Here is an 11,857-nt window from a genome sequence, read left to right on the forward strand (position 1 = left end):
TCACGCTCGCTCCTCGTGGTGAAAGGCAACATCTGCTGCGATCACCTTCAGAATTCCACTCATGCCTGGCAATACCCAGCGCTCTCCTTCACAGAGATCGTTCCGCCTCTCCAACCACGGTTTTCAGCCACTCAGTGGCATCAGAGACGACAAAATGACACCCCAAGGCACCGACATTCCACTGCAGACGGTAGTTAGTCACACACCGTCGCCCATAACAGACGAAAAGCAGTCAGAGAAAAGCGGCTTGTTCAACGGCATGTCCACAAAGGGCCGTAGGCAGCGACAGCTGGCAAAGATTGACTCGAGGACCGGCGCCCCGCTGCCACCTCGCGAGGCTCCTGGGCAGGAGAAGACAGCCCTCAATAAGATGGGACGTCTCTACACCAAAATCCTAAACTTCAGCATTGTCACTCGTTATATGGTTTATGTCGCACCGGTCGCCCTCCTTCTGGCCATTCCTATCATTTTGTCGCAAACAGGAGTTTCGGCCGGAGAGATTGGCAATACGGACTCTAGGAGGTTCTGGATCTGGATTGAAATCAGTACGTACGCCCAATTCGGTGTCTTACCTCACACTAACGAAGTCGTTAGTCTGGCTCAGTTTCTGGGTTATGAAGATCGTCGCCCATTTTCTTCCAAACGTCTTCGAGTTCCTCATCGGTGTAGTCAGCCCTGGTGTCAAGAAATATGCCTTGCTCCTCCGTGCTGTGGAGAAACCTCTGTCGTTCGTGTTGTGGATGGTTGTCAATCAAGCAACGTTTCCCGGTGTAAGTGCTACGATAGGATCTTATGGATTCAGCTAATCACCTGACAGCTTGTCGTTGTAAACGAGGATTTCAAAAAGGATAATGGAAATCCACGGTGGTATGGCAAGGTGCAATCAGTTCTACTTGCCTTGTTGGTCTGCACCGTGATCATCCTCGCTGAGCGTATCTTGATCCAGTTGATCAGTATCAGCTACCACCGCAAGCAATTTGACCAAAAGATCCAGGAGTCGAAACGCAGCATCTATCTTTTGGGAATTCTCTATGATGCATCCCGAGCATTGTTCCCTGCCTACTGCAATGAGTTTGCCGAGGAAGACTACTGTATCCAGGACACACTTCTCGATCTCCTCCCAGGTAGTAAGAAGGGTACATCCAAGAAGGGACGATCCGGCACCCGCACTCCCATGCGCCTTGTCCAGGAAGTCGGTCGCGACGTTGGTCGTATTGGAGACAAGGTCACGTCTGTTTTCGGAACCATTGCCTCCGAGATCACGGGTAAAAAGGTCTTTGACGTCAACTCTGCTCATTCCATTGTTCTCACCGCTCTGGAGAGGAACCGTTCTGCTGAAGCTCTCGCCAAGCGTATTTGGATGTCTTTTGTCGTTGAAGGCAAAAACGAACTCTACCAGGAAGATCTCATTGAAGTCATGGGTCCCGGCCGCGCAGATGAAGCTGAGGAGTGCTTCGGATCGCTCGACCGTGACGGCAACGGCGATATCAGTTTGGATGAAATGATCCTCACTGTCACAGAAATCGGCAGACAGCGCAAGGCTATGAACTCTAGTATGCACGACGTTGACGCTGCTATTCACGCTCTCGACGGCCTGTTGTTTACCATCGTCTTCATCGTCTGTATCTTCGTTTTCATCGCCTTCCTCAGCCCTAGCTTCGTTGGCACTCTGACGACGTCGGCTACCGCTCTTCTATCTCTATCCTTCGTCTTCGCCACAACCGCCCAGGAGATTCTCGGTTCTTGCATTTTCCTCTTTGCCAAACACCCTTTCGATATTGGTGACCGAGTCGACATTACAGCGGAGCAGCTTACTGTTGAGCACATCGCCCTGCTGTACACAGTCTTCAAGCGTGTCTCCAGCGGCAAGACGGTTCAGATTCCCAACATCGTATTGAACGGGCTATGGGTCGAAAATGTCACACGAAGCAAAGCCATGCGCGAGCAGGTTTCTGTATTCTGTGACTTCGCCACTTCTTTCGAGGATATTCACCTCCTCAAACTCGAGATGCAGGCCTTCCTCCGAGACCCTGCCAACAGCCGCGACTTCTATCCTGATACTGACATCGAGGTCCTCAGCATCGCCGAAATGAACAAGCTCGAGCTCCGTGTCGAGATTCGCTTCAAGGGCAACTGGTCAAACGAGTCCCTTCGCGCAGCCCGACGATCGAAGTTCATGTGTGCATTGGTCGTTGCTTTGCGCAAGGTTCCAATCAATGGCCCGGGTGGCGGAGATGCCGCTCTTGGCTCGGCAGACAAGCCAACATGGTCTGTCGCCGTTCCGCCGGCTGAGGCGCGTGAAGCGTACGAGGCGTATTTGATGAACGCTGACAAGGGACGTATGGTGCCTCTCAACCAGCCAGATGATCCCAGCGACAAGGGCAAGTCTACAGGCAATGACTACCTAGGTGTCGGTGTGCAGAGTGAGGATTTTGCCATTAGCTCTTTGACAAATCGCAGACCAGGCGTCGACACTGTTCGCGATGACACCTGGAATGCTCGCGATGACATCAGTACCCTCGGACGACCCAGTACCGACGCTCGACCCGATTTGGATGAGGTTAAGAGCTTGCTGCACAAGGCCAGCACAGCTGGAAAACGCAAGGGAGGCGCCACTCTCTCGCCCTACGCCACACGAGCATCGACTGACTTCAATCGACCACCGCCACTTCCTCTCTCCGTAAATCCATCGCAGTCGAACTACGCCTCCCCGCCACAGCCTCTCCAACCGTCACAATCGATGCACCGCAGCACAGCACCGGGATCGCCGACGTCGATTTCCACTGGCCAGATTGAGGACTACCAGTTCCAAACCATGATGCCGCCCCCACCAAGGTCCAACAGCCGACCCCGTGTTGTCATGACCGCAGAAGAGCGTGAGCGTGAGCAGGAAGAGGAGGGAAGGTCGCCATTCGGTGCGCCCGGTCGAAACAGCTCCAACAACCCTTATCGGGCGCAGAGTCCACCGGCCGAGCAGTTCCAGTACAAGAGGGAATAAGCCCGGTTCTGTAAATTTTCCCAAGATTTTTCAGCGATGCATAAATACGAGTTCACTTTCTTTGTTCCATCATAGCGTCAAATCTGGTTTTGGCGCCCGCTCCATGTTATTGTATAGTGTCTCTTTCAAGCTATATCATCTAACATCAGTGCCTCTCGACCCTACATTCCCTTTATTTTGAAAGCTCTCTTGAGCAATAACATGTACAATAAACAAAACCAAGTGGCAGACCCTCAACTGGTGGAGGGCTTTTCACAAGCTATATGCAACGGGTTGTTAAATCCTAGAGCGAGCTACTACCAGGAACAGTGTTCTGAGACAGAATAGGGGGGCATCTCTATATACCTTCACAGCTCCACCCGTCTCCCAATGCTCCCAGGGAGGCTTGGTCCATAGGTCCAGAAAAGACGTAAAATAGTATCAAATCAAATCAAATTATTTAACGTTAGCTTCAGCATATCCTAGACTAGCTCTCATGTTGCAGAATAAACAGCGGACTCAGGATGTGAGCCAAGTATACTATACGACAACGGAGTAGGGAGAATACCAAGAAACTTTATGGAGACCTATTTTGCCTACAATGTAGGTGATTCTTGACTAGATTTTAGCTTTAGATACAAAAATCACGACAAGTTCTGTATGAAAGTTGGGGGCAGCTTGAAGGTCACATATCCGCCGTTGTTCCTGAAACTTGAGAGACTGGGGCTTGTATGCCCATAAAGATTGTGGTATACTCTGATTGAGACTGTATGTGCAACTAAGTCCTTAAAAATCATGTTTGATGTGCATGATGTGGTTCTAACAACAATGCGCTGAGCTGTGATAAAATAATGATGCGCCGAGCTGTGGTAATAATAACAGTGCGCCGAGCTGTGATGATGGCCAATCTATGCAACCGATCTTTAAATGCAAACGCCTTCCCTGTCCATTCCCTCCACGCAACTTGATACGATTACAAGCTGCTCTTACCCCTGGCCATCTCGTCAGCCAACACCAATCCCTTGGGCCCACCCCTCGATCCATCACCAGGCCACTGCTCCTCCGGCAGTCGCTCAGCCGGCCACTCCCATTTGCCAACAAAGTCCTTGGGAGTCCGGCCCAGCACACACTCCAGAATACTATCTCCGATGACCGGCAGGAACTTGAACCCGTGCCCGCTCCCGCCTGTTGCGACAAAAAGTCCCGAGTACTTGGGATGGTAGTCAATCAGAAAGTCGCCGTCGCGAGTATCGGTATACCAGCAGATTTTGCTCTTGGTAAAGGGGCGAGAAGGTACGGAGATGGAGGGGTGGACAGCAGTCAGGAAGTTGCGCAGATCTTGCTGGCCCTCTTTGGGGACGGCCTGGGTCGGGTCGTCGACAGCGGTATATGGAAGAGAGGTTGTGATTGTGGCATTGGGATCGTCGGATTCAGGGTGAGGGATTGTAGTTGGGTTGACATAGCCGTGGCCGTGGCGAGCTACTTTGAGGAGGTTGTTGGAGGGGGGAATGATAAAGAGGCCGTGGCAGAGGTTCAGAATCGTAGGGTTCTTGCCGAGTCGCTCTTGTTCAGCGTCGCTAATTGGCATGTAGCAAATAACCTGACCGGTTGCTTTGCAAATGCCGCGCAAGTCAATGAGCGAGGCTGTCCATGCGCCGGCGGCTAAGATGGTCAGATCTGCGGTGAGCTCAGTGTCGTCGCTGAGGCGGACACCGGAGACTTTATTGGTCTTGTGGTCAATAAGGAGCTTCTTGACACCGTTGACAACGAAGTTGACGCGATTCATCTTCTCAACCTTTTCGCGCAGCCATATCATGGCGCCCTCCGCGTTGGCCCAGCCAGAGCTCCAGTTTACATATCCTGTGCTGCCGTTGCCCCATGCATCGTCGCCTTCCAGGCCGGCTGCTCTCCCAATCTCCTGAGGTGAGTCCAGAACCTCAATTCTGTCCGTGCCGATCCTGCGAACGTTCTCGAGTGACTTCTGTACATATTGTTGTTCCTTTGCCCATGCTGTCAAGCACAGGCCAGTTTCGTGATACTCCTCGGTGGCAAAGTCAGTGCGCCAGCGGTCCTGCGCAATGTTCGCCAGGCGATTGTAGGGTGGGGAAGCATAGTCAGGGCGGATAATGCGGGAAGTGTCAATCTGGAGAAGGTGATCAGCAATGCTTCCTATTTGGGACGGTTTGCGCTTTGAGACCAAGATGGACCGCATAACGTAAGGACTACCTACACTGGAGCTGTCTGGAGTTGGAAATGTCTGGCGATCTATGACAGTGATCGAGGTGTAGGTGAATTCAGGGTTTCTGCAGAGCGCCCATGCTGTGGAGAGGCCAAAAGCACCGCTTCCGACGATGATGACCGAAGTGGGTATCTTAGGCGTAGCAGACGAAGACGTCGAGGAAGACATTGCACGACAAGGTACCAAATAACACAAAAACAGCAGTGAAGAAGTGCAAAGTCAATCAAGCCAAGTCTGCATAGCTGGGTATCAATTTTCAAAAGGTGGGTTAACTCCGACTCGACTCCGATGTCGTCGCCGGTGGTTTATCGTGGCGTGCAGCTCGTCAAATGGTCTGAGCTTTCTGGAAGGGTCGACCCGAGAGTCTGGACAGCTACAATTTCGAACTTTGAAAGTCAGGCTGCACACCTAATCTATAATACTCCGTACGCACCACCATGGCGAAGATACCGAAGCCACCGCGCGTTTTGCCTACCACCAAAGCGCTGCCGGTCAGACGCGCGCCTCCTCTGAACAGGAGGCCACCGATACAATCGCCATACGACCTCTCGAAGCCAGACCCCAAGCAAACACCGGAAGAGTCAATTCGGAAGGTTTGGGCAGCGCGGCCGAAGCTACGAGACCTGCAACGACTATCAGACGAGCAATTGGCATCTGAACAACACCAGGCAAAGCTGCGGAGATGGAGGCAATGGCCCATGTTTGGTGTTGGCTTGGTTGCATTTGGTCTCGGGATGTACGGTGTCATGCTGTACGTCTCGCTGACACGCGATGTAGACATCAAGGATCTCCCAACAGATCTGACAGATCGCTTCGACAAGGAGGCTGAGGGCTATGATGAAAAGGTCGACACTTCAGAAACGCTCCTGCTGCTCACGTCGAAGCGCAAGAAGCTCGCCAAGCTGGCGAGAGGGCATGTGTTGGAGGTTGCCGTAGGAACTGGTAGGAACATACCATACTACAACACGAAGCAATGCGCGACAGTGACATTGCTCGACTCGAGTGCGCCCATGCTGGAAGTTGCACGTCGCAAGTGGAATGATACACACAAGGAGTATTTCAGCCGGGTCTTCTTCAAGCGGCAATCCGCTCTAGACCCCATCACACCGCCATTTGACGCCCAAGACGGCTACGACACGGTCATTGAAACTATGGGTCTCTGCTCGACGCCAGAACCCGTGAAGCTGCTGCAGAACATAGAGGCGTGCACCAAAGAGGATGGCCAGATCCTCCTTCTGGAGCACGGCAAGTCGCATTACAGCTGGCTCAACAACATGCTCGATAAGACCGCACCGGCCCACGCCGACGAGCATGGGTGCTGGTGGAACAAGGATATCGGGAAGATTGTTGAAGACAGTGGACTTGAAGTGGTGAACATCAAAAGGTACAACTTTGGCACGACATGGTGGTTAGAATTGAAGCCGCGAAAAGGCCTGCGGAAAAGCACGACCGAAGCAGCGCCTGGCGAGCAGCCGCTCTTGCCGCAGACCGAGTTCTCGGTCACACAAAAGCCATGGTGGTCGCTATGGCGTTGAGACGTCGACTTTGCTGTGGCACTTGACCCTTTCCTGTAGCACCTCACCCGCAACGTTACGGATGCGGGGAGGCCTTTAGCAGATTGTGATTCGATGACTCTAAATGTGTCGCTCTGGCTGGATGCAGCTCTGGTTCTTTGAATAGAGTTCTCGAATGCAGCGCTTCCTCGCTGCTGGTATGGATGTTGACGGCCCATCGACGTCAAGTTTAATCATGCTCTGCAGTCAAGGAGGGGTTGATCTGAGATGCGCCCGAGTACTGGGTACAACGAGCAGGTCAAGCGAGCTGGGCGGTACCGGATAACGAATACGGACAATATACATCATTCTACACCAAAAGCGGGCGGCGCGAGGTCCAAACTCTGAATGGAACTCGTTGCACGCTTATCTGGCGGCGATGAGCTCACTGCTCGTAAGCTTCGCGACGCCGAGTGCTCTCAACGGGCTGACACGCAGCGAGCAGCGCTTGCTAACTCGGCGAGCGTGCAAATGCAGCAAACACCGCTCTTCTGCGACACCTAGAAGCGATACCTAGAATGCGGTGAACAGTGAACAGCAGCATGCAGCAAGCAGCTGGCCTGATTACACCCATCGTCCGCCCTCGTCTGCGGAGCGGGGACGATGCCCGCCAGCCAAAGTTCGGCGCGCGACACCTCCCCACCGCCGCGTGGGCTGCATACCGGACCTGTCTAGGCTCAATCGGGCGAGCTGGTACGTCGCGGAAAAAGCAAAGCGGGTGTGCAAGTGGATGCTTGTGAAACAACAGTTTCCAGAAGAAGCGTGTCTGGCAGCGTTGCGCAGCGCACATATGCCATGATGAACATACGGGTGAATTGACCTCACTGCGACTGGTCTGAGCCCTGGAACCTCGGAAGTCTCTGCGCAATCACGGGCAGGCGAATGCTCGGTCGGCGAAAACATGGTTCCCGCACAGAAACTTTTTTTTCGAACAATTTAGCTCTTGACCGCCCCGGGGATATCCCTACACAGCGGATGAGGCTAAGCTGTGCAGCAGTTGGTTTCAGGCTAGAGCTTAGCAGGGGTATCCTGCCGTTGGGTCACGACGATGTCATGCACGAAGCATCAGATATTGGAAGGTGTGCAACCAGTCGCGTGAAGGCCAGTTGCGCAATCTGGTGCGCGGCAAGGAGAGGCGAGGCGGTCAACTCGCGAACAGCAGCAGACGGCCCGCCCTGATGCAGACGGCAAGGATGTGCACATGGGGAGGGAGAGGGCTGTTGATGGGCATGGCTGGGGTCACAGACAGATGTGAGGGAGCTCCGGCGCTGCTCACTGTTTGGCTGCGCTGGCAGTGGTTGGCACTGACCGCGACCGTCGCCTGGGACGACCTGCTCCCCACTGCAGGGATGGGCCTCATCTCACGCGGTGGATAGGCGTAGATCTCAGTGCACTGCGGACCACAGCGCTCCACCTGCTGGCGCCGTGTTGCTGCCGGCGAACAAAGAGAGCGACGAAAGAAAGCAACGCGACCTGTCGTCTGCCGCGCAGGCCGGGGCTGGCCCATCGAATCAGGCGCGAGACGTTGGATGCGGCAGCCGGTGAGGCCGTGGTCACCAAAGGGAGGCGTCCGGGTTGCTCGTCGCGGCAACGGGTGCGACCTGCACTGCACGCAGCACGCAGGCAGATGGCAGCCACGGCGTGGTTAGCAGCGCTGCGCACTCTGGCCCCTGGCAGCAGCAGCGCCAGCAAAGCAAAAAAAAACGGCTCCAAGAGGGCTCTAAGGTTAGCATGCTGTCATAAGTGTGGCGGTCCGAAAGCGACATCCCTGAAGTCCTTCACTAGGCAGCCCTAGTGCGCTTTCTTCACCTACCTACCCTTCCTCCCCTTCCCCTCCCCTCCATCTCCCCTCGAACTCACTCAGGGACCGTTCGTCTGTTCAACACACTTGCATTCCATCAGAGCCGTGACTTTCGTGGAGCTGGTGCGAACTTGACTGTCTCGCTTCATTGCTGCTGCCCGGCTGGACTTGTTGCTGGCTTGTGCTTGCGCGAACCAGTGGCCATCGCCCAGTTACGCAACCACCGTCAGGAGGCGTGTGTCGTCAGAAGTGCCGCCGGCCTGCACCTTCTCATCGCCCGCCCATCGGCTTGTCAGACATAATTCAACACCTTCGTCGCCGCCACTGCAGTGCAGGCCGAAACGCCGCACGCTGCCTCGCGTAGTTGCTGTTGCAGCCACTCACGCATCGCCTGCCGCTTGACTGTGCATTCCGCGAGCCAATCGTCACCCCTGGCATCCGCGCAGCATCAGCACTTTTTGCTGCATTGCTTCTGCCTGTCGCAATAATTTCCCTGTTTCTCCGCGACATCCTACGCCGCCGTCCCACGCGACCACTGCGACCCATCGCCGCGACACACCATGGGCTACAACACTCGCCGCAAGTCTCTCTCGCTACCGTCGCTGGGCATCGCGATTCCTGGCGCGCCTCGGTCTGCGCGCTCACCGCCTTCGACCACCGACATGCAGCAACCCGCGAAAAAGCAGAAGCGCTCGCACTCGGGGTCGAGCGCATCGTCGCTGACCTCGCCGGCGAACACTCTCCCGCTGCGCGCCTTCGATGAGCAGCGCCCCAAGAGCGCAGGGCGTCTGGCAGACACACCGCCACCTTCGCCCGGCGGCCAGTCCGGCCAGGCCAAGGTCGACACACAGGGCATCGATGACGAGATCGTCGTCGGCGTCATCGAGCAGCTCGAGAGAACGGGCAACCGCCCGCATCTGCTCAAGGAGCTGGCGACTGTGCTGTCGCCGACCATTCCCATCGTCGAGAGGTATGTTTCCCGTCTCCCTGTGCCAAGCGCCGACCCCTTCCATACTGACCTTCGACAGCTCTGCAAACCCTGCCGCTATCATCTCCTCGCGATTGGCCACCTACCTCAAGCGCACCTGGACCGCGCTCTCGAGATGTCCCCTCGACAAAAAGCTAGTCGGCACCCACCCTAAGCGTGTCTACTACTTCCTCACCACCACGCCCCATCAGCCGATTCCTGCCGATGGCACAAGCGGCGCAATCATGCCGCGCATCGTCACTCCTTCCCTGTCCTCCGGTGCTTCCGAGGAAGAGGACATGGATGCGCGCGCGAGGGCCCGCATGTCTCCCTCGCCAGAGCTGGATTTGTCCGACTACGACGAAAGCGGCAGCGCGGATCCCTTCTCAAGTCAGGTCCACCCCCCCACCAACGCAAACATTTCGCACAACCGACGTGCCCAATCTCCGCCGTTGGAGAAAGAGGAGCGCGAGTTCACCATGACCGCGTCGTTTCTGCAACAAGAGCGCAGGAGACAAGAGGCTGAGCGCGAGCGTTCTGCCCGTGCGTCTACGAAGCCAAGTCAAGCCTCCGACGTCAGCATGGACGACGTTGCCCAGTCAATCGAAGAGACAGAAGAGCTTGCTGCGCGCAAGAACTCAGAAGCCGCCACTGCCCTCTTCGGCCACATGGCTAGCTCCTCGTTCGATTTCTCTGTGGAGAGCCCTGCTCTGAAGTCACAGGTGTTTCACCTGGAGATGCCACCACCAGTATTCAAGTCGCACGAGGTAAAACTCGAGATTGCCGACATTGACTGGAGTTGGTCAGACATGCGCAGTCCGGAGAACATCGAGCTTGACGAGCTCGAGGAGATGTTTGGCGGCTATTAGGCCGTCAGCAAACCATCTCCTTCACCTACTTCTGCATACGATCTTGACGATTTCCCTACGCATCATTTGTCTCATCTACGGGCTATGTTTTTATTTATTTCCTCTCATCTAGTCACCTCTATTCTCTCTCTTTCTATCTCGCGGGCGCATTGTTTAGTAGATGGATATCTACATCGAACGTTTGCGTTGCATCATACACTTTTAGCTGTTGGGATACAGCGACGGAGTTCAGTGGAGGCACCCCACCTGCCATGTGGGAGTCCTTAGGATACTGTACGATAGTTGTCGCTTTTGAGTGTATGGGTCCGACGGTCTGAGACACAGGTTGTTACTCGGCGCGTGTATGTTTACTATGGAGTTTATGTCGCGCTCTGTCGCGAGAAGGCTGCAATCGACTTGTGCACAAGATCAAACTGGATCATCTAGATAAAAGTCACTCCAAATTGGAAAAACAGTTGATACTTTCACACCTACCATTTTGCGACATACCTTGACTGAGCATTATGCGCCTGACGTTCTGGAACCGACCTTGGGATTTCGCTAGGGACTTTTCTGCACGTTAGATGGGGCTTCCCCACATGGCATTCGCACCTGGAGCCGCATGCATAAGTGTTTCTTAGAGGCATGCATGCAAGAGAGCGTAAAAGGTCCCTCACCGGATGCTGTTTTGAATGGAGCCCAGGCTTGAGCCGCGAATCACACCTGGTGGCCGGGCGATCCTTGGTGGATACGGGATCGTGTGCGCTTGGCAAATACGGAAGCTATGGAGATGGCGGTCAGTCTCAGTATAGAGAAGCACTGCCAGCTGTCCGCGCAGCTTCACTTTGATCCACGCTGCATAGTGGGGTACAGCCAACGCAACACAGCAGAAAGTGCGTGACTCCAATTCGTGAAACCCTTGGACAGAACCTCTGTTCTCTGTATACACAAGCTCGTGAACTCTTGTTCGCATAGGGAGGCTGGGAAACCGAGCGCTCAGATCAGAAGCGAGTCCAATGATCCTCGGGCGCCAGCCAGCAAAAACGAAGGCCCAACCACGCATGTAAGAGTGCGCATGCACGCGTTTTCTCTCTCCTTGATTCTGTTTCGCTCTGCGGCTATGCAAGAGTGACTGCGTGAGATTGGCGAATCGCACAATTCCAACGTTGTTGCACACGACCTCGGGTGTTGCAAGGGTCCGACGAGGCTCAACGGGGCCTTGAGATCTGAAGCTTACGACAGCCGGGAAAGCCGCATAATTGACGCGACGAACGATTGTAAGAGTCGGGAGATCTGAGGGGAACCTGAAGATCACAACGCAACCGAACTGGTTGCGCATTGATCATCTATCGTACCATTCAGTACGCCCTACTGCTGCATACCTCGCAACCAACGGACCAACGGCAATTGCAGGCCATCAGACTGCAAGCCAGCCGCCAGCCTCACCCGCATAACTCCACAGGAAAATTGGC

General features: G+C 54.8%; 5 protein-coding genes across 5 annotated transcripts; 3 read left to right on the plus strand and 2 right to left on the minus strand.

Moving 5' to 3' along the window:
- Window positions 1-61: 61 nt before the first annotated feature.
- C7974DRAFT_318997 (serine/threonine protein kinase-like protein) lies at window positions 62-2,998 on the plus strand (the record flags this gene model as incomplete). Its single annotated transcript, XM_046138685.1, has 3 exons — window positions 62-545; window positions 595-770; window positions 818-2,998. The coding sequence occupies 3 exons, from the start codon at window positions 62-64 to the stop codon at window positions 2,996-2,998; spliced, it is 2,841 nt and encodes a 946-aa protein (XP_045993417.1).
- A 691-nt stretch (window positions 2,999-3,689) lies between these two features.
- Window positions 3,690-5,508, minus strand: C7974DRAFT_402119 (sarcosine oxidase). The gene is made up of 2 exons (XM_046142660.1): window positions 5,208-5,508; window positions 3,690-5,120 (listed from the first exon to the last, which is right to left on the minus strand). The coding sequence occupies exons 1-2, from the start codon at window positions 5,382-5,384 to the stop codon at window positions 3,951-3,953; spliced, it is 1,347 nt and encodes a 448-aa protein (XP_045993418.1). The 5' UTR covers window positions 5,385-5,508; the 3' UTR covers window positions 3,690-3,950.
- A 10-nt stretch (window positions 5,509-5,518) lies between these two features.
- Window positions 5,519-6,985, plus strand: C7974DRAFT_48295 (methyltransferase OMS1 mitochondrial precursor). Its single transcript, XM_046146715.1, has one exon. It carries the CDS (start codon window positions 5,654-5,656, stop codon window positions 6,749-6,751), a length of 1,098 nt encoding a protein of 365 aa, XP_045993419.1. The 5' UTR covers window positions 5,519-5,653; the 3' UTR covers window positions 6,752-6,985.
- A 1,862-nt stretch (window positions 6,986-8,847) lies between these two features.
- On the plus strand, window positions 8,848-10,889 carry C7974DRAFT_48323 (uncharacterized protein). The gene is made up of 2 exons (XM_046146716.1): window positions 8,848-9,540; window positions 9,599-10,889. Exons 1-2 carry the CDS (start codon window positions 9,131-9,133, stop codon window positions 10,404-10,406), a joined length of 1,218 nt encoding a protein of 405 aa, XP_045993420.1. The 5' UTR covers window positions 8,848-9,130; the 3' UTR covers window positions 10,407-10,889.
- Window positions 10,677-11,857, minus strand: C7974DRAFT_48329 (uncharacterized protein). Its single transcript, XM_046146718.1, has 2 exons — window positions 11,063-11,857; window positions 10,677-10,953 (listed from the first exon to the last, which is right to left on the minus strand). The coding sequence occupies exons 1-2, from the start codon at window positions 11,722-11,724 to the stop codon at window positions 10,947-10,949; spliced, it is 669 nt and encodes a 222-aa protein (XP_045993421.1). The 5' UTR covers window positions 11,725-11,857; the 3' UTR covers window positions 10,677-10,946.

Source organism: Boeremia exigua (assembly GCF_020726555.1).
Source record: "Boeremia exigua strain MPI-SDFR-AT-0100 chromosome Unknown C7974scaffold_11, whole genome shotgun sequence".
NCBI lineage: Eukaryota > Fungi > Ascomycota > Dothideomycetes > Pleosporales > Didymellaceae > Boeremia > Boeremia exigua.

Excerpts from the sequence above, each read along its gene's own strand:
- C7974DRAFT_402119 (XM_046142660.1), bottom strand. The coding sequence starts at position 5,384 with ATGTCTTCCTCGACGTCTTCGTCTGCTACGCCTAAGATACCCACTTCG. Across the intron at positions 5,121-5,207 it reads CAACTCCAGACAGCTCCAGT|ATTGACACTTCCCGCATTAT; the intron begins GTAGGTAGTCCT and ends CACCTTCTCCAG.
- C7974DRAFT_48295 (XM_046146715.1), top strand. The coding sequence starts at position 5,654 with ATGGCGAAGATACCGAAGCCACCGCGCGTTTTGCCTACCACCAAAGCG.
- C7974DRAFT_48323 (XM_046146716.1), top strand. The coding sequence starts at position 9,131 with ATGGGCTACAACACTCGCCGCAAGTCTCTCTCGCTACCGTCGCTGGGC. Across the intron at positions 9,541-9,598 it reads ACCATTCCCATCGTCGAGAG|CTCTGCAAACCCTGCCGCTA; the intron begins GTATGTTTCCCG and ends GACCTTCGACAG.
- C7974DRAFT_48329 (XM_046146718.1), bottom strand. The coding sequence starts at position 11,724 with ATGCGCAACCAGTTCGGTTGCGTTGTGATCTTCAGGTTCCCCTCAGAT.